Below are 25865 nucleotides of genomic sequence, written 5' to 3'. Positions count from 1 at the left end.
CCTGACGTTTGATTGCTTTTTTCTTTTTCTTCTATTATCTGATGATATGTCCTTAGAAAAGCACTCTGCTTTTCCTTTTTGTTCTAAATGACCATTAAAACTCTAAATGTCTTCTAAGATATTTAAACACTTCACTGGCCAGAATTAACCATATATTTTACATTGCTAGTTTTTAATATTATAGATTGTGAACTGACAGACAAAAGAATTTTCTTTGCAACTGCAAAATTGATCCACTAAGAAAGACAATTAGGTTTCTAATTCTGTCTCCAAATAAACCTAATGTCTTTTCAAAATTAATGAGCGCCTCATGAAACACTGGCTCTTGACTATTCCTGTGGCTAGTCTGTCTCTCCAGCTTGTCTTTTACTTCTTGACTGTACACTTGTAGTTCTGTAAGATACTAACTAACTCTCTCCCTGTTCACTTCCATCCTGTAAGCCCCATTTCTTGTTCCTTTCTTTTTTTTCTGCTCTTAAACTCTTCTTCACCCTAGATTCAGGAACAAACATCTTTGAGTAGGCAGACCATCTAGAGCTCATGTTAAACATGGAAATGGAAATGCAGGTCTTTTTACAGATGATCCAGCCCTTTTGCCTCTGGACTTGCATCCAGTCTTTGGTCTTGTTTCTGACCCCAATTCCCCACATCACAACTGATTTTAAGTGAGCCCCCATTATGTTCTTTGTGTACCATAACAACTGCTTCCACAGTGCTTACTGGTGAAAATATGCTTCTTTCTGAATTTAAATTTGTTCACTACGGCTGCCCTTTCCCAGTCCTACAGGCAGATCTAGATCTGCAAACAACATTCCCTTTGATGAGTCAGTTCTTTGCTGGAATACTTCCTGAGATGTGGTCTTCTTGGTCAGTGACCTAAGCAAAATTTACAGGGATCCCATATTTTTGGCACGATTTTAAAAGCCATATAAAGAGTTGGGTTTCCCAGGTGGTGCTAATGGTAAGAATCTGTCTCTCAATGCAAGAAGCACAAGAGACTCAGGTTTGATCCCTGGGTCAGGAAGATCCTCTGGATTAGGAAATGGCAACCCACTCCCGTATTCTTGCCTGGAAAATCCTATGGACAGAGGAGCCTGGCAGGATACAGTCCATGGGGTCACAAAGAGTTGGACACAACTGAGCACACAGCACACACACATAAGGAATTAAGAGGAGGTGGCAAGGATACACAGAACTACACAAAAAAAGGTCTTAGTGACCCAGATAAACATGACGGTGTGGACACTCACCTAGAGCCAGACATCATGTAGTAGGAAGTCAAGTGGGGCTTAGGAAGCATTACTAAGAACAAAGCTCGTGGAAGTGATGGAATTCCAGCTAAACTATTTCAAATCCTAAAAGATGATGCTGTGAAAGTGCTGCACTCAATATGCCAGCAAATTTGGAAAGCTCAGCAGTGGCCACAGGACTGGAAAAAGTCAATTTTCATTCCAATACCAAAGAAGAGCAATGTCAAAGAATGTTCAAACTACTATACAATTGGGCATGTTTCACACGCTAGCAAAGTAGTACTCAAAATCCTTCAAGCTTGGCTTCAGCAGTTCATGAACCAAGAACTTGCAGGTGTGCAAGCTGATTTAGAAAAGGCAGAGGAACCAGAGATCAAATTGCCAATGTTTGCTGGATCACACAGAAAGCAAGGGAATCCTGGAGAAACATTTATTTCTGCTTCATTGACTATGCTAAACACTTTATTCCGTGGATCACAGCAAACTGTGGAAAATTCTTAAAGAGATGGGAATACCACACCACCTGTCTCCTGAGAAACCTGTATGCAGGTCAAGAAGCAACAGTTAAAACCAGACATGGAACAATAGACTGCTTCAAAACTGGGAAAGGAATACATCAAGGCTGTATATTGTCACTTTGTCTATTTAACTTACATACAGAGTACATCATGCAAAATGCCAAGGTGGATGAATCACAAACTGGAATCTAGACTGCAGGGAAAAATATCAACAATCTCAGATATATAGATGATACCACTCTAATGGGAGAAAGTGAAGAGGAAATAGAGACTCGATAAGGGTGAAAGAGGAGAGTGAAAAAGTAGGCTTAAAACTCAACATTCAAAATATAAGATCATGGCATCAAATTACATCACTTCATGGCTAACAGAAGGAGAAAGAGTGGAAACAGTATCGGTTTTATTTTCTTGGGCTCCAAAATTACTGTGGATAGTGACTGCAGCCACGAAATTAAAAGATGCTTGCTCTTTGGAAGGAAAGGTATGACAAATCTAGACAGCATATTAAAAAGCAGAGAAACCATGAATATTCACTGGAAGGACTGATGCTAAAGCCAAAATTCGAATAAGATTGAGGGAAGGTGTAGCAGGGGGCAACAGAGGATGAGGTGGTTGGATGGCATCACCAACTCAATGGACAAAGTTTGAGCAAACTCTGGGAGATGGTGAAGGACAAGTAAGTCTGGTGTGCTGCAGTTCATGGGATCACAAAGAGTCAGACACGACTTTGTGAATGAACAACAACAACAAAGAATTACAAGGCTTCCTTGAATTTTACAGTTAGTGTATATATTGAAATAACTGAGCTTTTTTATCTTTTAATCCCTTAATTCCATGCAGTTTTTATTGCATTAAAAGTGGAATTGTGACATTAACTATTACCTCCCTCTATCTACTCCTAGGCAGAGATATTTAATACAATTTAAAATTTAAAAGTGTGAGCTCATCATTGAACTTTACATTCTGCCAGAATATAAATATTCTCAGGTGGTGTCCTAAGTTTCAAAATCCAATAATACCCCCATTTATGTGAACATAGGCAATTTTGTATTCTTTATACCAACTGTATACTAGTTGGGTCCCATAATATTGAATTACAACAAGGGAAGAAAGCAGATAAAATTGTAAATAACAGCTGATACCAGATGGTGTTTATTTAAATAACACTGTCCTTAAATTCAGACAACGCTGAAACTATATCTTTGTCTCTTTAACTTCCAATTAAGTCACTCACCAGATCCCTGAGTAAGTACACTACTGTGCCTATATCACGAATCTCTAGCAAATAGGGGCACAAGTCACTTGCTATTTTTAAATTCAAGTGTTCTGTGTAAAGTCAACTAATTCTTGGAAATTACTTCCAGAAAATCAGCTTTTCTTTCCCTTCCTGTCTTATTTGAATACAGCAAGAGGACTCTGAATGAATGAGACTACGGGTGTCCATGCAAGATGGAGAGATTGCCCTTGATCTTGCTATTCTGAAACATGTAACTGGTCCTCCTTCAAAGACTAATTCATCACTTTTGTTTTCTCCTGCTAGCATCCTCCTCATTGACTGCCCCTGAGGATTCCTTTTATTTACTTCCTAGTGAAATGAAGCAGGACCTTCTTGTCCTTACTCTGCATGTCCTCTGCCTGCTTTTTTCTGTGGAAAAACTTCAGCCCAAGACTATATTTAATCAGAAGTGAGACAATGCAGAAACAAAGGAAAACAGTCAAAAGAGACCAAATACTAATAACGTTGTTATTAAGCATAGCCCTTTAGTTCCTTCTCAAGGGCTATAGATAATATTGAGCTATATCCTATGAGCTGTCTTTTAGATGCTGAAACTCCCACTAGCCATGACATAAGCTGCCACAATTCCAAGAATTGGCCTCAAGGAAATGGGAAGAAACCAAACACAGAACTGAAGATTAACTGTACCTAAAATAATCAAGATGATTCTGGTCAGGCCACCAGTGACCCATCTCAAGTCAACTGTCAAGAGCTGACTACTGTTTCTACTTGTAGCCTCCTCCCTCAGTCTATAAAAGCTCTCGTTCTCTGATTGTCAGGGTAGGAGTTGGCCTTTGGACCAGCATCCAAAATAAAGCAAACTTTCCTTTCCATCAGCTTTGCCTCTTTATTGTTTTTTTGAGTGGCAAGCAGCTGGACTCCACTTTTGGTTGCACTTGGGCATTCTTCAGGTTCTAAATTTCTGGTCCAAATCAAATTTCAAAAGAACAGCATGGGTATTGACTGCTGGAATGATGTCTTCTTCAGTCTGCTTCACTGATGAGCTGGACTTTCAAGGCTTTAAGTATTCAAATTTAATTTCAGCTACCTGGGAGTGCTAGCATCAGCAGGAAAGATGGCATGCCCTGTGGCATTTGTAATTACTCTTGGATTTGAATATACTCTCTGATACAGATTTGCAGGCATTATTAATAAGGACTGTAATGCAGCTGCTTCTCTTTTTCACACTGAGTTGAGACAAGAAAGGCAGGAGGGAAGGACCAGGAATTTTTTTTTTTTCCTATTGGAGAGTCACAAACTTTTTGAAATGGACACCTGTGCTACTTCTTTCCTAGAGTTGTTTTATCAAATAATACACTGGGTAGAGGATATTTTGATTCTTTAAAATAAGCTGAATGAATCAAAGTTTTTCCATCTTTCCTGAGTTCCTTATTGGCCTGAGAGTTCTTTGAGTCACTATGTCATATTCAGACATCCACCCCCCCACCCCCGCCACCTTACATATGGCATGGAGGAGACAATAACTGCAGAACACATATTTCACATTCTTCTAGCTGCTTTCCCACAAAATCTGTATTCCTAACTACTTAAATCTATTTAAATTTAAAATTTGTTTAAAACTAGTACCTGTTACTTTCTGGTGTTCATAAGAGAACTGGTAAACATATCAAAATCTAAACCTGCTTTTGGAAGCACCAATTCATATTGCTTTCTACTGACAAATTAGAGGCCACAGCCCTAAGGAATAAGTTCCATTCTCATTAGAAAAATACAAAACTGCATTTAGTTCTGAAAGCTTAATTTGAGTTTTGGTATTGATTAGAGTCATCTTTGCTTATTATTTAAATTAGCTTAGGCTTCTGTAAACATTTAAATTCCCAGTTCCTCCCTGCAGAGTATGAGGCAGAGCCCAGAAAACTGTGTTTCTTAACTAGCTCCCCCATGAGTGTTATAATCAGAAAATTTTGGTAACTACTGAATTAGAGAGTTCGCCAAGTTGCAGAATAGTTCTTGATGACTATGTGGAATTCATCTTTTTAAGAACCAACAAAAAGCAGGGTTTGCGATTTTCTTTTACAGAAAACCCAGAATAAAGTTGTAGTTTTTTTACTTATTTTTTTTTAAAAAACAGGGTAATTTCAGGGGAGAGACAAAATAGACTATTACCAGCATTTTTTTCTTCTCCCAAAGAAGAAAGCTCCCATGGTGTAAATTCAGGTTTACTTAAAAACCATGATATTATGACTAATACATTGGTTGAGAAAACCAATTTTCATTTCTACTTTTTCCATAGAAGTACTCTTCCTGAAATTTATTATTATTTTATTTTGGCTTCTAACCTTAAAAATTAAATACAGAAAGTGTCTGTCAAATTTCACAATTTTCCTGCTAAAATTTGTAGTAAAACAGCTCCAAGAGTATAAAAACAAATGTCACTTTCATGAGAGCAAAGGAACATTTGACTTTTAAATGTAAGTAGAATCTGAATCCATGTTGGAAAGAAATACAAAATTAAATGTTAGAAAATATTGTAGACTAGAAAGAAAAAATATTGATAAGAATGTAGGGATTGTACTGAGAGAAGTATTATCACATGCTCAATAGCAAAAGATTTAATGTAGAATTTTGTTCAAAAATAGAATACTAAAGTAAATTCTTAAGAAAACTCAAGAGAAGGTAAATGAGAAAGTGACATTTTAATGACGAGAACAAGGCATCTCTGTTTCTACAAGTAACTTTTGTTGTATATGTACACACACACACACACATATACACATACACATTCATGCATATATTTAGATACTCCTATACATATACATCAAATAGACTGAACTGAAAGTTGCTCAGTCATGTCCAACTCTTTGTGACCCCATGGAGTGTCCATGGAATTCTCCAGGCCAGAATACTGGAGTGGGTAGCCTTTCCCTTCTCCAGGGTATCTCCCCAACCCAGGGATTGAACCCAGGTCTACCCGCATTGCAGGTGGATTCTTTACCAGCTGGGCCACCAGGGAAGCCCACTCCAGTACTCTTGCCTGGAAAATCCCATGGATGGAGGAGCCTGGTAGGCTGCAGTCCATGGGGTCGCAAAGAGTCAGACACGACTGAGTGACTTCACTTTCTTTCTTTCTATATTATATACATAATTTTTCCTTGTCACTGCTTTCCTGACATTAATCCTGTTTGTAGATCTACATTAGACTTTCATATCCATAGCCCCCAAAATGATTAGAGGAAGTGGTGGGTAAAAACAGAAAATGAGATAGATAACTTTATGAATATTTCCCTTGAAATGTACATATATAAAACATTTCACAGGCACATGTTTTGCCGTGAAACATTCATTTATTGTATTTATTTGAATGAAAGCTTGTGGTTGAATTTATACTTGTAAGAAATAAATTTATTGAAGACATTTTCCTCTTATGGCAAGTAACCACAGAAAACAAGATACAAATAATACTAAGAATCAAGAGAAGACGGTTTATTCAACTTCAGAAAAGTTAATTGCTGAGTTGTGTAGGACCTCTTAAAAGAAGAAAAAAAAACACTTCTATAAATATATGAAACTATACTTAATTTCCTAGTATTAATAGTAATACCAACACAAAACACAACTACTTGGATATATATAATTATATATATAAATATAAAAACATATACTTTGATTGGTGTGTATGTGTGTAAGATGCCTTTATTTCCAAGTGCTAAAAGAACACATGCAATCCATTTTCTCATTTATTTTATAAAATTCCCTTCTTTGTAGGAATGGAGATGTTTATGCCCTATACTTCCTTCTTATACATAGGGTATTTTTTTTATTATGATAGTAGCTGCAGCATTCTTATATTTATTGGTTTATTGGTGCTAGTTGTTTCCTTTGGTAATAAATAGTGAACTTATTAAGGCTTTTCTTCAATGTACCAATCTATAATATTAAAAACAAAACAGCTAAATCTAATTTTAAAACTACCAGTTATATTGTCTGAGTTTAGCCAACTGTCATATTTATATGTACATTACAAACTAAAGCAGTCACTAAAATAAAAAAAAAGTTATGGCAAATAATAAATGAAACACAATGGAATCACTAAAAAAATTCAATTAATTCAAAAGAAGGCTGAAAATAGGAAAAAAAATGAAAGAAAAGATGAGACACATAGGAAATAAATAATAAGATGAGATTTAAACCCAATCACTTCAATACTCATATCAAACACAATGCTCCAGTTAAAAGCAGAGATAGTTGAATTGGAAAAAAGGAAACAACCTTATGCTGGATAGAAAAAATGCATTTTAAATATAAAGCAGAAATAGTTAATAGCAAAAGGATGAAGAAAAACATCTACCAATGCAGTACTAATAAAAAGGAAGCTAGAGTACCTCTATGGACAGAAGCAAAGTAGGTTTCAAAGCAGAGATACCACAGGGAATTAAGAAGGTCCTATTCTAATGATAAAAGTTATTTGATTAAAAACACATTACAACCCTAACTGTTCATACATTTTTTTAACAGACTTTCAAAATACATGAAGTAAATACCAATATAACTGCCAGGAGAAATAGAGAAATCAACAATTAGGGTTGGAGATTTTCACATTACTGTCTCTGTTACTAACAGTATAAGTAAATAGAAAATCAGTAAGGATATAGGAAACCTGAACAACACTATCAAATTACTTGGCCAACTTGACACCAAAATTTTATGTACATTGCAGACTCAGATAATGAAATACAATGAATTAATATACATATGTCCAATATATCAATTAATGAAATTAAAAAATTATTCACAAATAATAATTAAATCATATGCTTAACATAAATGGAGATAATGAAATACTTCATGAGTACAATGGTTTACACCTCTTCCCTAAATCAGACTACATGTGGATTTTAATATTACAGATCAATGCTTTTCAGTGAATTTTGCATGGATTATAGACGAGAATACTTACCTTAAAAATAATTTTAAGAACTATAATTTATGAAAAATTTCACCTTACAGAATATATTTTCACTCTTTACACATAAAAATGCCTACTGTAAAAGGTGAAAACAGGAATTGAAAGAGCTATTTGCTATAAATTATAGCAGATATTTGTCTATACATAAAAAATTTGAAGAATTTTACAAAATATTCAATATTCATTCAATTGAAGATGCCTCTGATTATAAAACATGCCATCATTGTATATTCTTCTAGAAAATAGAAAGCTTCCAATTAAATTGTGATATTAAGATACACCAATTTCTGAGATGTTAAAGCTCAAAATATGTGTGTGTTCTGTGATGTTAAGTGAATGTATCCATCCTGAGATGCTAAATGGGCATGTTCTGAGATATTAAAAGGTGAGTAATTGTGGTTTTTTGTAATCTAAAATTAAAACTGCATCTCCCCTAAAATGGATTTCCTGTTAACTGAATTCAGACTTTGTAGACCCATTGAAATAGTCACTCAGGTCTTAGTATTTCTGGGAAAGTTAAATTTCCTACCTTGGATATTTGAAGAAAGAAAGATATTCCCAACCTTTCTATTGGTTAATAACAAATAAAAGTAAGGAAATAAAGGTGTTACAGAAAATAGAAAAAATCATCATTAACCCAGAAATGCTGAACATGAATGAAAGTGTATTATATTTCCCCCCACATCACTGAAATAAGATATTTCATTTCTACTGATGTCTTCAGAAAGCTATATTTCTTTGCACAAAAACTCTAAGCAACAAATTCAATTTCATTAATGTAAGGCCATATTTTAACATCTGATCCAATTAATTATTGATATTTTCCTTGAGCACTTTCATTCTCCAAGGTCCCAAAGACATTCAGACCATCAAACGCTATGAAAAGATGTTCAACACAGTAAGAACTTTTTGAAAAATAATTAGAGATTTTATGGTGTAGAAGTTTAGGTGCACAAATATATGCTGATTATTTTAATAGTAAATCATTTTAGAGCTCAAAAACTTAAATCTATGAATTAAAACACAATCAAAGAAACCAAACGAGAAACAATGAATTAGTAATCAAATCTGTTCACTTCTAATTATAACTCTACAATCCCTAATTATCAAAATTAGCAAGGATATTAAAAATGTTAAACAATTTTGCTCCTCCACTTCTGCATGTCATAAATCAGCAGAATGACTTACCTTATCTTTCCTCTGTTTTTCATCCTGGTACACTGTCCAGTGTTCGCCATCATTGCTGTAAGCTAGCTTGTAGGAGCCTACAAACTGCACGTGACCAAAGTCTTTAGCTCCTTGTGTGATGATGCCAGTCACTTTGGTGGGGACTAGAAGGTCCACCTGCGAGAAAGAAAAGACATCATGTAAATGCCACAACAGAGTCTATCTTAATTTTGTAATTCTTTTGAACTCAGGAGATTAAGAAACATAAACACTAAAGCCAAAAGTCCACTAGATTATTTGTATTTTGAAATAGATGACTGAGTCTATTGTTGGCTTGTAATTTTGATTATGCCAGTGGGTAAAACTAGTTTAAAATTTGAACAACTACTCTGAGCAGTCATTTCATTCTACCATTTAATTTTATATTAAATTGATTCATCTACCGTGTGGTTTTTGTGTAACTGAGATAGTACAGAACTGGCAAGGCTGACCTTCTTGAGACTGATCATTTTCTCCCAGAGTTTGTGTTTATAATTCAATTTTCTAACTTTACTGGCCACTTCAATAATAGTAAAAATAAAACTGTAGTTGTGATCACATCACAAAATATTTGATGTTTCATGATTAAACTTAAAAAAAAAATCAACTCCATTTTCATGGATTTTAATCAGTTCAGTAATAAATAACTGAATAATAGCAATCATGTGAGATGCCAGGCTGGATGAATCACAAGCTGGAATCAAGATTGCCAGGAGAAATATCAGCACCCTCATAATGCAGATGATGTCACTCTAATGGTAGAAAGCGAAGAGGAACTAAAGAGTCTCTTGGTGAGGGTGAAAAGAGGAGAGTGAAAAAGCTGGCTTAAAAGTCAATATTCAAAAAACTTAAGATCATGGCATCCGGTCCTATCACTTCATGGCAAATAGAAGGGGAAAAAGTAGAAGCAGTGACAGATTTTACTTTCTTGGACTCCAAAACTATGACAGATGGTGACTGCAGACATGAAATTAAAAGACATTTGCTCCTTGGAAGGAAAGCTATGACAAACCTAGACAGCATATTAAAAAGCAGAGAAATCATAGACAAACGCCCATATAGTCAAAGCTAATGGTTTTTCCAGTAGTCATGTACGAATATAAGAGTTAGTCCAAAAAGAAGTCTGAGTGCTGAAGAATTGATGTTTTTGAAACATGATGCTAGAGAAGACTCTTGAGAGTCCCTTGGACTGTGAGGGGATCAAACCAGTACATCCTAAAGGAAATCAACCCTGAATATGCATTGGAAGGACTGTTGCTAATGCTGAAGCTCCAATACTTTGGCCACCTGATGGGAAGAGCTGTGATGCTGGGGAAGATTGAAGACAGGAGAAGAGGGTGGCAGAGTATGAGATGGTTGGATGGCATCACTGACTCAATAGATGTGAATCTGTGCAAACTCCAGGAGATAGGATAGGACAGAAGAGCCCAGAGTGCTATAACTCACGGGGTTGTAAAGGGTTGGATACAACTTAGTAACTAAATGACAACAACAAATAGTAATCACTGTCCACTGAAATCATCTTTTAGAAAATTATAATCCTGAAACTGTTGAGGAAGTCAAGTATTATTCAAAAATGAGAGAGAATTAAAATATGCATTGATGGCATGTGGGATCTGGACTCATAATGTGCTCACTGTTGCAAAATATTTATTAAAGGGCATAAGACTCATTGCAACTTAGTAAACATTAAATTCTTCAAATACAACACTGAAATGCAAAAGATAGGAGTGATTTTCATCAAAGAAGAATACACAATGTTGAATAGTTTTCCCCCTTTTGTTCCCTATTTCATGCCTCTTTTCTTATATCTTATGATGTTAATTAACAGAAAAATTATAGGAAACTTTGTTTTCTATGTGGAAAATCCTTAAGAGACCTTTACCATTTGTTGTCTTAATGTTCTTTGATCTATAGCTTCCTGTCTTCCTACAATAGCCTACTACTTCTTCCTGCTTCCTATGACTAAGTGCCCTGGTACATCCTTGATCTTATCTTCTTCAACTGTCATTATTCCACATGTGACCTCAGTGGCTTTCAACCACTATGACCTCCTGTTTCTATTTCAGTTTCTCCATTCTGAGAGATGTACAGAGCCATAAATAGACAGTCATGGGTCAGACAGAGGCCATGGCTAAGAAGAGGGGACTAAGGAGAACGTACTGAATAGACCATGTTTAGTGACATAGATGCTTACCAAGAAGGTTATGAAAAAGTTCCCAGTGTTTCCTGGTATAGGAATATATTTCTAAAAATTCACATGGGCTTTTTGTCCACTTTTTGGAACATTCATTAATGACATCAGGCTCAAATTGCACAATGTATTAAGACAGAAAACCACCTTCATGCTGCCTTAAAATATTCTAGAAAGTTTATTAAAAAATAAAATATTGTTGCTGTTTTCTAAATAACATATTATATCACCTAAAACATCTTGTGTGTCCTGCAGCAAAAAAAGGATGGCAAAATTATGATATCCTGGAAAGGAAAACTGTTGCTGCCTCATGCTATGCTAAATGCTTTGTGGTATGTCTTCAGTGACTCCTCTTAACACTCTTGTATGGTAGGGTATCATCTCCACTTTATAGAGAACAGATGCCTATGGAGTTAACACAACATGACATGTGACCCAAAGATCAGCAGTCAGTAAAAGGAGGACCCCAGATTCAAATCTGTCTTTCTGAGTTGAAGTTCTACCACACGCATGGATTCTCACGCAATGATTTCATTGCATTTTCTTTTACAGGAATTTTTGAAGAGTCTCAAAGCTTTCTTGCCACACTCATCAAGCATAAAGGCACTCTAAGCTTCAAACAAAAAACAATTCAGGCTTTACAATATTAGGAGAGCCCTGTCTTTAAACTTTCATTTCTCCTCTGTTCTTTAGCTGTCTGAATGGATTGCTATTGCAATCCTAAATCCAAATCTAATTGCGCAGAAACATCTAGGCATAGTGGCTGGTCTTCAAAGTGCTCTTAATGTTGATGACAATAAATGGAAAAAAAAAAAAGAAAGATCTTACAGTACTCTGAGTCACTGTGTTGTCATCAAGGCTGTAAACACACAAGAACTCAAACTGTCACAAGAATACAAACGCCTCCAGTGGATTCTTCAGTGCCCAATGTCTGTAAGTCCTGAGCTAAGATGATGCAGTGAGGAATCTTGTAGCATCTTTTGCAGTGGTATTTCTTAAAGTCACGGTTTCCTGCTGGGTGGAGATGTTTTCTCCTTAAGTTGTGTGTCTTGGCTCTTTCTAACAGATCTGTTTTTCTCCCAGTCTAACTGCTCCCCTTCTCAGCTTTTTTTTTTTTTTCTGATCAAGAAATGTTTTTCTTTTTTGTTCCAGTTAAGTCAACTCCTCGATTTAAATAGTCAGCAATCTGTTTCAAGCTGGATTTTGTCCTAAAATTTGTTACATTATAAACTTAGAATACCAGGCCTAAGCAAACCTTTCAGTATAAAAATAACCAGCATCCCACATTTCACATGAGGTTGCTGCAACAGGGATGTACAGATTTCACTTGGAGACACTGCAACGATATATCACTCTTGTGTTCAGCATGCAGGGTGATTCCAGAGAAGCCCTCTACTTTGGACCTATGCCTATCCCTGGCCCAGGACCACTCTGCCCTCTCACAGAGTTTTTGAGCTAAAGTTGTACTCCAAACATGCTTCTGCTATTTTAGATCCTCACCTCCCAAGGCTTGGCTGAGATACAACAGGTTATTTAGGGCACTAAGCTGGCACATGGGTAGGCTGGCACTGCACCTCATGTCCAGATCTGTATTAAAAGTGCCTAACATGTAATGGTCTCTTAATAAAGTTTTGCTGGATTGAGCTGGAACTGCTTCCTAAGTATGTTCAATGGACAAAACCAACCCACAGCTAAGGATGTGGCAAAGCATCACAGCAGGAGATGTTAGCTGCTTTTCTCTTGTTCATCTACACAACATTACTGGTCAAGAAAATATTGTCCATAGCTGAAGTAACAATTTTTACTGGGGGTGCAAATAGTTAAAAATCCACTTCAATCTTCAGGAATGTGATTGTGAGAGCCAGTTTATTCTAGCAGAATGGAATGGCCTTGGTTCACAAACAGCCACTACCCTTCCTAGTTATATGTCTTTGGCAAGCTATTTTACCTCTATACAGTTCAATGCCTTCATGTGAAAAAATGAGAACAGTTCTGTTATTAGTATTTTACAGATATTATGAGGATTAGATGAGTTAATTTGTGTGCAAAACAATATATAGGACATAATAATGGTATATAAAACTTGGTTAACAGTAAAACAATAAATAAATCTGGGGGAAGAATCTAATTTCACTCTCTGAGTACCTGTTAGAAACATAAATATGGAAACAGGGAAACTAGGTTCCCAGCAACTTTTTATCATAGCACATTTTGGTCACCTTCTCAGGATGTACACAAAGATAGTCATTTCATTTTTCTTAAACTAAAGAAAATATTAAGTAACTACAATTCATATTTATGGGTAAAATGGTTAATTAAGAATAAGATAATTTATGAAATATTGTACATCTCATTTTAAATACTAAGATTATGTTATAATAAGGAAATGGTCTCACTGTTTGCAGATGGCATGTTACTATACAGAGAAAATCCTAAAGATGCTATCAAAAAACTATTAGAGCTCATCAATGAATTCAGTAAAGTTGCAGGATACAAGCCTAATACATAGAAATCTGCTGCATTTCTATACAATAACAATCAAAAATCAGAAAAAGAAATTAAGGAAAAAATTCCATTTATCATTGCATCAAAAAGAATAGACTACTTAGGAATAGATGTACCTAAAGGAGGCAAAAAATCTATACTATGAAAACTATAAGCCACTGATAAAAAAAAAAAAAATCAATGTCACAAACAGATGGAATGATATACCATGTTCTTGGCTGGAAGAATCAATACTGTCAAAATGACTATACTACCCAAGGCAATCTATATATTCAATGCAATTCCTATCAAATTACCAATGGCATTTTTCACAGAACTAGAACAAAAAATTGTGTATGGAAAAACAAAAGACTGCATATAGTCAAACCAATCCTAGGAAAGAAAAACGGAGCTGGAGGAGTCAGGCTCCCTGACTTCAGACTATAAAGCGACATTCACCAAAACAGTTATAGTACTAAAACAAAAACAGCAATATAGATCAATGGAACAGAGCAGAAGGTCCACAAATTAACTTGCACCCCTAGAGTCAATCAATCTAAAACAAAAGAGGCAAGAATATACAATGGAGAAGAGATGGCCTCTTCAATAAATGGAATTGGGAAAACTGGACTTCTACATGTAAGAGAATGGAATTAGAACACTCCCTAATGACACACACAAAATCAACTCAAAATGGATTGAAAACCTAAATGTAAGCCTGGATGCTAGGCAGAACACTGATATAAATCACAACAAAATCTTTGATCCATTTCCTAGACTAATGAAAATAAAAACAAAAATAAACAAATGTGACCTAATTAAACTTTAAAGCATTTGTCAGCAAAAGAAACCATAAACAAAAAGACAACCCACAGAACTGGAAAAAATATTTGCAAATGAGGTAACCATTGAGGAATCAATCTCCAAAATATATAAACAGCTTATGCAGCTCAATATAAAATAACCCACTAAATCAAACAACGGGCAGAAGATCTAAATAGACATTTCTCCAAAGAAGACATGCATATGGCCAAAAAACACATGAAAGATGCATAACATCACTAATTATTAGAGAAATGCCAAGTCAAAACTACAATGAAGTATCACTTCACTCTGGTTTAAAATGTGCTGTGCTTAGTCGCTCAGTCCTGTCCAACTCTTTGCGACCCCATGGACTGTAGCCCACCAGGCTTCTCTAACCATGGGATTCTCCAGGCAAGAATACTGGAGTGGGTTATCATGCCCTCCTCCAGGGGATCTTCCCAACCCAGGCATCGAACCCAGGTCTCCCTCATGGCCATCATCAAAAAGTCTTCAAATAATAATTGCTGGGAAGAGTGTGGAGAAAAAGGAACCATCCTACGTTGTTGGTAGGAATATAAATTGTTACAACTGCTATAGAGAACAATATGGAGGTTCCTCAAAAAACTAAAAATACAGCTACCATATGATCCATCAATCCCATTCTTGAGAATATATTTGGAGAAAACTAATTTGAAAAGATAGAAACAACTTGATGCTCATAGCAGCACTATTTACAATAGCCAATATAAGGAAGCAACCTAAATGTTGTCCATCAATAGAAGAATGGATAAAGATGTGGTACATATTATTATATAATGACATATTACTTAGCCATAAAAAAGAATTAAATAATGCCATTTGCAGCAACATGGATGGACCTAGAGATTATTACTCTACGTAAGTCATATGTCATATGATATCACTTATATGTGGGATCTAAAAAATGATACAAATGACTTATTTATAAAACAGAAATGGACTCATAGAAAACAAACTAATGTTCCCAAAGGGAAAATGGTGGGGGAGGGGGATACATTTGGGATTAACATATACATACTATTATAGTATATATAAATAGATAACCAACAAGGACCTACTGTATAGCATAGAGAACTATATTCAATCTCTTGTAATAACCTATAATGGAAAAGAATCTGAAAAAAGAAGATGTACATTTGAATCATCTTGCTGTACACTTGAAACATTGTAAATCAATTATATTTCAATAAAAAAGATGAAACAACCAACATTATAAATATTTGGAGGTAACACAATAACATTACAAGGGCTGAATCTAATACCCTTATGTTAACTTACTTAATGATATATAAATAAAAATAACTTAATTTTCTGTATTTTTGATGATAATTTTGTAATATTCTATATAAATTTTGTTTTGAATTGTTTTGAAAATTTATTCTCAAACAATTATAGCTACAACTAACTAAAACTGACATCAAGTTAATAGGTAAGCTATTTCCCAATTTCTCCAAAACCTATGTCAGAAAGATTAAAACATTTCTGAATAGAAATGTGAAACTTTGAAAATTTTTAGTGAAAATAATCATATTTTTCTCATTGGGTAATTTAAGTGACTTTATGCTGAGTTCCTAAAAAATAAGATCACACTGAAACATAGAATTAACATACCTTCTTTATTTACCTCTCAAGCCTGATTTAGGTTAGGATGGGAACTTTGATTTATTCCATGAACCACTAAGGGTGGTGACTAACTGAATTACTCTGTAACTGATAGAGTAATTCTTAATAGGTTAATGGAGACTTAAACAATCTTTGATCAAATAGCATGATGCTAGCCAATAAGTGTTCTTTAAATACTTTAATTATAGCAGTGTCAAAGCCCAAATGAAGTAGAAAACAAAGAAAATGACCAGCAAATGATATGCATGTAATTTAGAAAACAATAACTTAACTTTTAAGTAAGAATTGAAATAGTTTTTTATCTAGTGCTTTTTGAAAGCACAATGAAAGGACAGCCTATGTAGAAACCTGCATCTTTTTATAAAGGTAAAGATTTAATGAACTGGCATGCACTTCAGTAGTCAGAATTTGGTTGGTTGTTGACTTGAAAGAGCTGTTGAATATATATCTTTGACAACTACTTTACTATGAATATAATCTTATCAAAGGCATTTGTGTTTTGTATAACCATTACATATCTTAGATACTGACATTACAAGCTCAAAACGTATATACACAAATATGTGTGTCAACATGTATATTTAAAGAAATATCCTTGTTCTGTAACAAATAAATGAAAATCATGAGAACTCTGAACATAAAAACATCCACCGCATACAGTATGTTGCAATGGCAAATCACATTTCATATCTGCAATATTTAGAGGCCCACGAAAAGCAGGAAGGTTGACAGAAAACACAGCATATTTTTATGTACCATGCTTGCTGATGAACTGTTCATGTTATGTTGATAAAAGATTTTGCCATTCCCACAATTTGTAAATCATCCATAGAGTCCTGTACATCATTTTGTTTCATGAGATCATGCAAGCCTTGACTCTAGACTTTTTGGTCTTAACTGAGTACGTGCACGTTTTATCGTGATTGATTTTTAGGCTAAAACAGCAACAATGCAAAGAAAACCTAGATGTAATTTTCTCTCCTTGTCCTTACAAAAGAAAGTAGAAAGGGGCATGGCCTCTTAGGAATCAGGATGAGGTAAATGCTGGAAATAGCTTTGGGAAAATGTAGCATCAACATCAACAGCTGAAAAACAACCTGGGTCAGCATGTTGCCCTGAAGTGATTGGAGGGGAATGGGTGGGTGATGGCTCAGCAGGAGGAGAACTGCCTGCAGATTACAAGGTTAAGAGCCATTGACACAGAAAGCAGACTGCTCTAAAGCGCAACATTAACAATAGCAAAAAAATCTTTTGTACACACTGTACATATCACATGGGTAACAAGGAGACAAATTACTCCCATTAAAATGTATAGTCAGTAACATTGTCAACATTTTATTTGTATAAGAAGGACAAGCTCAACTCTGGTGGAAATAGCAGGCAGGGCTATCTAACTCATCAGAACTCCAGTCACCACAAATTATAGTTGTCTTCTTGGAGGGCCTCATTAGAAGCCATGGTTATAGAGTCCCTCTCTGAATTTGCATGAAATCAACATGCTTTATCTCTTTATATTAATACATTTATGGTAAAGTGTCTTATCTGTATTCTTCTGCTGTTATTGACATTATTTTTGATTTATTTTGTTTCCAGGTGGAAGCAGGAGCAGCTCATATATCCAATCTCATTAAGATTTTCTTTATGTTTCAATACTAATTTATTATTTATTCTCTTTAACATAGTATCCAAGGTCTTTTGAGCTTATTAAGTGGAAAAATATAAAACTGGGTGCTGAATGCTGATAAAATCTGAATACTAGCTGATGAACATATTTTAATTAAGCCCCACAGTGCAATATGACCTGAAATATCTCTAATGAAGTCCCAAACTTGTTAGGTATATGCCTAACAAGTTATAATGATATGGCTCAAGAATAGGGTACATAAATTTCACAAACTATGTTCTTCTTGACTGCATGTGAACAATAAGATACTCATACTTCCTTCTTTCTAAAGTTGACACATTATTTAAGGGACTCCTGGATACATGCCTGTCTAGAACAAGTGTTCATTTCTTTGTGCAGTCAGCTCCAAACAATCTCATATGTGTAAAATCACATTCTTTAAGACTATTCATGCACTATATTTTCTGTTATTATAAAATGGCTCATAAACCACAATCTTAAATTAGGTATGGAATTAGTGAATCCCCTGGAACAAACTTTCTATATTAAGCATACTTAATTTTTTTCTATATGTATTCAAGATTTTTTAAACTCTCCAGATTATACCTCACTTCTCTGGAAGCCCACTTACAGATTTAAGTGAAGACTTTCATGAGATAGTCCCTGTGGTTGAACATCCTGTAATAATACTAATTAATATCCCATCTGAGACTTCAGGCACAAAATTTCTGACATTTTAAACATAATATGAAAAAAGTGAAATAAACAGAAAGTTGAGGTATAACTCCTTCTTATTGGATATAAGTGCTTAAGGATCCTGAAATATAAAGATATTTTAATGAAATTCAAGCACCAATTTAAAGAAAAGAGGTATCATGTAGAAATTATTAGAATAACACTAAAAATACAATTTTAGAAAGTTATTCACAGTGGAAACAGCAGGGAAGTATAAAAACAAAAACTTAAAAAAACTATTCATCCTCATAGACAGCTCACAAGATGAGTCTCTTATCTTGTGGCCTGTCATACTTAAACAGGTTATTTTGACATGTTTTTCCCATAACAGAGAAATCTGGTATATTTCAAGAAATGCTGAAATACCTGTTTATGAATCAGAATATAAGCTTTGACCCATCTTTATGGGAAACAGTATCACTACAGGCCCAACACAAATGACTTTTCCAAATCTCCCTTTAGGGGACACTTGGGACAGAGCTCACAAATAAAATTTACTACACTTTAAATGGTTCTAGGTACTTTTGCCATAAGAATCTTTGATGTAGACATCTTTGCCACAGATATTTTCGCACATAACTAATTGGTTATAAGGCAATTTTGCCATAAAAAAAAAAACCTAAAATAAAACTGGGACATTAAAAAGCACATAAACACTAAGCATGAAAAATTAATAACAAAACTGAAATGACTTTATTATGAAATAGAGAATATTTGAATACACTTAAAATGGGGCTTCCCAGCCCATTTCCAGGTGGCACTAGTGGTAGAGAACCTGCCTGCCAAGGCGGGAGATGCAGGAGACACGGGTTCAACCCCTGGGTCGGGAAGATCCCCTGGAGTAGGAAGTGGCAACCCACTCCAGTATTCTTGCCTGCAGAATCCCATGGACAGAGGTGCCTGGTGGGTTACAGTCCATGGGCTTGCAAAGAGTCAGACATGGTTGAGTGACTAACACTTTCAACACTTTTAAAATGTGTCTAGATGCATAGCTACACACATTTTGAAAGTGTTAAAAGTGTTAATCTGACTCTTTGCGACCCCATTTTCCAGGCAAGAATAGTGGGGTGGGTTGCCATTTCCTTCTCCAGGAGTTCTTCCTGACCCAGGGATTGAACCTGGGTCTCCCGCATTGTAGGCAGCTGCTTTACCGTCTGAACCACCAGGTAAGTCATTAGATTCATAGCAATACTGCTGCTGCTGCTGCTAAGTCGCTTCAGTAGTGTCCGACTCTGCGACCCCATAGCCGGCAGCCCACCAGGCTCCCCCGTCCCTGGGATTCTCCAGGCAAGAATACTGGAGTGGGTTACCATTTCCTTCTCCAATGCGTGAAAATGAAAAGTGAAAGTGAAGTCGCTCAGTCGTGTCTGACTCTTAGGGACCCCATGGACTGCAGCCTACCAGGCTCCTCCGTCCATGTGATTTTCCAGGTGAGAGTACTGGAGAGGATCGCCATTGCCTTCTCCCATAGCAATACTATGCATATAACATATTCCTTTTTTTGCAGGTTGTACCTATTCTTGTCCTCAAAGTTTTTCATTCATTGAAATATATATATATTTTTTGCTTGCTGATTACTTTGTTGGGCATCACACTTGTTTCTTTTTTGCTAAAATTTCTTCCTTCATTAAGACAGTATCTGTTTGCATACTAGGATGCATTATTTGTAGCTGAGCTTTGTATCCTATTATGAAAGATTTGGCATTGTTGCTGGTTCCTGACATCCTGTTATATGTCTATTGATATTCCAAAGTTCTGTGGGAAATGTTAACTCTGCTCCTTCCAGGCCCTTGACTCTGGCCACTTCCTGCTCCTACGCAAAGTATTTCAAAATAACCAACTCTTGGGGCATGTCCTCATATGCCTGTTTAACAAAGCCATCAACAATGTCACTATCCAGAAGAAATACTAATGCATTTCAACCAGTTGAAAGCAAATTGTCAAAACAAAACTATAACCAGTTATTTCATGGTCAAACTGCCTGATGAAAAATTAGTTATGCAGCGAAAATGTGGCAAAAAATGCTTATAGCAAAGATACTTACAGCAAAAATGCTATGGAGAAAATACTGGGTATGCTTTTTAATACCATCTGTTCTGAAAAAGCATGACCTTGTAATGCATTGCCTCCAACTCTTTAGCAGAGTAACATTTTCTTTAACAAGTAACATCAAGTGGCATAAAAGATCAGGTAGAGATTATGCTTTAAAAGCAAGATATGTCTCTGCTGTTGGAGAGATTGGAAGTTAAATTATGAAGAATCATTCTGATATAACATATTTTTTAACTTGCAGATCAAAACAACATCTTGTATTTTCAAGATGGGAATTATAATTAAAAATCCAACAAAAGGGATTTCCCTGGCAGTCCAGTGGTTAAGAATACGTGCTTCCACTCAGGGGAACTAAAATCCCACATGCCTAGCAGTGAGCCCTGACCCAGCTCCCACCCCCCAGCCACAAAAAGTAATCCAATAATAAAAAACATAGACATTGAAACAATGTAGCTAATTCTTCTGCAGTGAGAATGCTTTTTGATATTGCTTTTTTAAAGATATATTTGATTATATTAAGGACTTTTCCTCCTGTGAAATTGTTTCAGAATTTAAAAGTCATGACTAGGTGCTGAATTGTACCAAATTATTGCCTATTCATATTAAGATGATTATACATATTTCTCCTTTAATGAGCAGTCATGAACCCAATCAACCTAAGAACCAGACACTGACAATACCTATATGTGCATTTTCCACTGTTTTCCTGCTTCTCTGGAACATGGTTACTAATCACCCATTCTCCATTATTTCCTTACTTTTTCAAGCACAGTTTTACTAGATATGAATGGACCTCTAAATAATATTTAGTTCTAAGTGTTTTAAAAATTCATAAAGAAGAGACATACAGTGATATCTTGGGACTTGTCTTTTTCATTCAATATTATATTGCTAAGATTTATCTATATGTTTGTTTATAAGGCATATTTACTTTAATGACTCTGTATTATTCCACATGCACATATAAGTCAATACATCTACCTAGTCAACTGATATGAGTATTTAACTATTTCCAGTTTTGTTTTTTAAAATCAGTGCTATGAGACTCATAGATATAGAGAACAAACTACCAGTGGTTACCAGTGAAGAGAGGAGGGGAGGGGAAATACAGGGATGGAGGAGCGCGAGGTACAGCTCTTGGGTGTAATATAGGCTACAGGATGCATTTTACAACACAGGGAATATAGTCTATATTTTGTAATAACTGGAAATAGAGTAACCATTAAAAATTATTAAAAAATAGAAAAAATCAATGGTATTAACCTTCTTGTACCTGTTTCCTGGTGTATATAGTACTCAGAATTTTTTTAGTGATGATACTTATTTAACTTATATGCATAGTACATCACGTGAAATGCTGGGCTGGATGAATCACAAGCTGAAATCAAGATTGCCAGGAGAAATATCAACAACCTCAGATATGCAGATGATACCATTCTAATAGCAGAAAGTGAAAGGGAACTAAAGAGCCTCTGGATGATGGTGAAAGAGGAGAGTGAAAAAGCTGGCTTAAAATTCAACATCCAAATAACTAAGATCATGGCATATGGTTCCATCACTTCATGGAAAATAAGGGGAAAAGTGGAAGCAGTGACACTACTTTCTTGGGCTGCAAAATCCCTGCACATGGTGACAGCAGCCATGAAATTAAAAGACGCTTGCTCCTTGGTAGAAAAGTTATGGCAAACTTAGAGTATTAAAAAGCAGAGATGTCACTTTGCTGACAATAGTCTGTATAGTCAAAGCTATGGTTTTTCCAGTAGTTATGTACAGATGTGAGAGATGGACCATAAAAAAGCCTGAGTGCTAAAGAATTGATGCCTTTGAATTGGGTTGGTGGAGAAGACTCTTCAGAGTCCCTTTGACGGCAAGATTAAACCAGTCAATCCTAAAGGAAATCAACTCTGAATATTCATTGGAAGGACTGATGCTGAAGCTAAAGCTCCAATAGTTTGGCCACTGGATGTAAAGAGCCAACTCATTGGAAAGGCCTTGATGCATGGAAAGTCTGAAGGCAAAAGGAGTAGGGGATGGCAGAGGATAAGATGGTTAGATAGCATCACCAATTCATGAAATTGAGCAAACTCCAGGAGACAGTGAAGGACTGGAGAGCCTGGCATGCTGCAGTCCACGGGATCATGAAGAGTCAGAGAGACTAAGTTGCCGAATGACAACAATAGCAAACTACAAATAGATTTTTCGGTTGTAGAATGCATGAATGTGCAATTTTATAAATTTACTTAGCAATTTCCAAAATAATTTAATCAGTTTATATTCCTACCAGCAAGATATATACATTTTCCACTTTCAATTTCCTATCTTGGTGAGTAACATTAGTAGATTTTTTTTTTTTAGGAAGATCATTTTATGCATTCCTTTGATAAATTCTTTTTTATTAGTAAACATATTTAAACCTTGATGGATTCAATTTAGTAATGTTCTATTGCTTTTTACATTCTTGCATTTTACAAGTGAGATTCTAAATAATTTCCTTTCTTGTACTTTTTCCCAGTTTTAATATCAGGAAATAATGATTTTATAAGAGAATTTGGGAAGCCTTTTTCTTTTACTTTATAATAGTTCATGCAACATAGAGGATATATGTTTTTGAAAACTGTAAACTCTGACTTGACTTCTATAATAATGGTAAGTCTATTGAAGGATTCTTTGCTTTCCCTCTCTCTTTTCTGTGCCATACAGGTTTTCAGTTTTCTTTGAGAAAATACATTTTGATAATGTACCTTTTGCTATAAATATGTATATGTATATACACATATAATATCTCTATATATGAAGTAAATATGGTATGATGCTAGCTTTTGTTAGATTTAGGCATTGTATTATTCTCTGTACGTGACTGAAATATTTAAAAATTTAAAAAACACAGTAGTCCCTTAGGAAGGACTTAAGTCATCCTTGTTCGTACATCTTAAGAGGAATGGAGATGAAGGCTAGCAGAGACTCTTCTAAGCTATCTCATTTTTGGTAATAATGACACGATGTGTTCCATTTTGCAATATACCTTCAAAACACATTCAACCTTCAAATGAGAAATATCATATTTAAGCAAATTGTAATGTTTTCAAAGAAATCCTGTTTGCCCAACATAAGTCTAGGCCTAATAAAAGCTAGTATACTTGTGTTTAAAAATCAAAGCTCTTTATTTTATTTTTAGGCATTTCACATAACTTCTTTTCATTACTGCAATCATACCGCTAACATTGAGCCATTTGTTTTAAAGAAAGATTTTCTTCTGTTAGTTGAATTTATTTTGTATAATGAGTTTTCATGTTTCTAGATTTTTGCTGCCTTTGGCATATGATAGCTATAGAAAAATCAGGTAAATATGAAATAACAATGAAATCTGAAATATTTCATAAATTATATTAAATATTTATGTCTTTCATAATGACAGGTAAGGAAAGTCAATATAATTGTCTTTCATAAATTTTATTATTTTATTATAAGTTTTATGGAAAACAAAATTTAACATATGGACCTTAAAGATTTTTTAAAACCTTGTATAACAGTAACAAAATTTAATGAAAGTAATTAAAAAATATTTATTGCCTTCCTAACATGTACTGCCACGCCTCTCCCAACCCAACTTTTCTTATACTGTGTGATGCCTAGTACAAAACTAGATGCTCAACAAATTTTGTTTTTATTTTCTCAGTACTGAATGAGACACAAAATTAGTACATCAACACATCAAAATTAATACACTGACATTTGACATTCATGTAAAACTTAAATAAAAGGGGCTCTAAGTCTTTTTTCAACCCAGTCTATGTTGTTTAGCTGATCCCTCCATCATAGTAGGTATCATACCGTGTTCACAATAATCTGTTTATGGATGTTTATTGTCTACTAGATTTTGCACTCCTTAGGTCCTCCAATCATGGTTCAGTCATCCTTGCATCTTCCAAGTTTATTGCATGGTCTGCATATGTTAGGTATCTGAGAGCATGCTTATTAGATGGTAAACAGATAAAATGGAAAGAAATTGGGTCAGGAACATAGATTGGGTTCATTTTTAAAATACAGCAGGGTCAATTTTTCTTCAGAGATTAGCAGCAAGGGAAAATGATGTGTAAATATGTAAAGAAATGTTGAGGGAAGAAAAAGACTCCTGAAAGAGAAGTTTTAAGACATAGTATTAAGAATTTCATGTTTATATTCTTTGGCACTGTGAACTCAGCAGCACTGCCAAACTTTGGCAGGAAAAAAAATTAATGAGAATGACTTTAATGCTTTGTCAGTAATGCAGAGTGAGAAGGAAAGGCCCCTAGAATCAAAGAGTGGTGGTGAGAAAGGAAAACCCAGAGACAACCTGATAGGTTAAAGAACACGGTCTCTCTCGCTTTTTTGCATGGTTCATTCAATTTAATCAGAGCTTACATCAAGGTAATGAGCCCCAAAATGGCAGCCAATGACAGCCCTCAGGAATAAAAGTGAGTTAACACATCTAGCTCAGAAGTGGGTAGATAAAGATGTAGGGACAAGTAGGAGAAACTAGTAGAATATCAAGTCCAGAGTCATTTTGCCAAGTAAGTTTCAGAATCAGAAGGCTAAGTGAAGCAGTATGGGTTGGATTCTCTTGCAAGGGCTGGGAAGTTAGACTCTGCAAATGTGAACTCCACGTTGACTAAAGAGGCTGGATCAGAGGGATGATAAACATAGGGACAAGGAAAAGAGGTGAAGTCAGGCCAGTTGGTCCCAAGTGTCTTGGGAACCAGCATGTTTAAGTTTGGCTGATGGAATTTTGGGGACCCAAGGTAACAAAAGAAAAGAGACCTGTGGCAGAAAGTTGCAGATCTTAGAGAAGTCCAGCAATAAGTACTATGTAAGCAGTACCGTACAAGTAGAGTGAAAGAAGGGGTATCATATGGGGACTGCCAGGGGCTTTGCAGAGGTCTGGTAGAAAACAACAGGCAAAGTTCCAAACACTGTACATCATGGAGCAAAGACAGAGGCATAAGACTGTGTCCCCTCAGTGGCTGGATTCTCTTCTCAGGGACTACTGGCTAGGATAACTTTGGTGAGGGCTAGAATATCATCATGCAGGGAATCAACTGAAAGGCCAAGTAGAATTCTTGTCGAATGCTGCACGCGGCATGAGAGAGGAATAGC

The 25865-nt window shown here is 35.4% G+C and overlaps 1 protein-coding gene across 2 annotated transcripts in view; it reads right to left on the bottom strand.

The window, feature by feature from the left end:
* EDIL3 (EGF like repeats and discoidin domains 3) overlaps positions 1-25865 on the bottom strand; it is a 541530-nt gene that overhangs the window by 40937 nt on the left and 474728 nt on the right. For both annotated transcript variants that reach the window (XM_043464715.1, XM_043464716.1), the window contains one exon: positions 9160-9315. In XM_043464715.1, the coding sequence (XP_043320650.1) occupies positions 9160-9315 (156 nt within the window). The remainder of the gene's footprint in view (positions 1-9159; positions 9316-25865) is intronic.

This window comes from Cervus canadensis, chromosome 4 (genome assembly GCF_019320065.1).
Source record: "Cervus canadensis isolate Bull #8, Minnesota chromosome 4, ASM1932006v1, whole genome shotgun sequence".
NCBI lineage: Eukaryota > Metazoa > Chordata > Mammalia > Artiodactyla > Cervidae > Cervus > Cervus canadensis.
The sequence above is the reverse complement of the archived record's forward strand: the minus strand, read 5'-3'. Positions and strand labels throughout refer to the sequence as shown.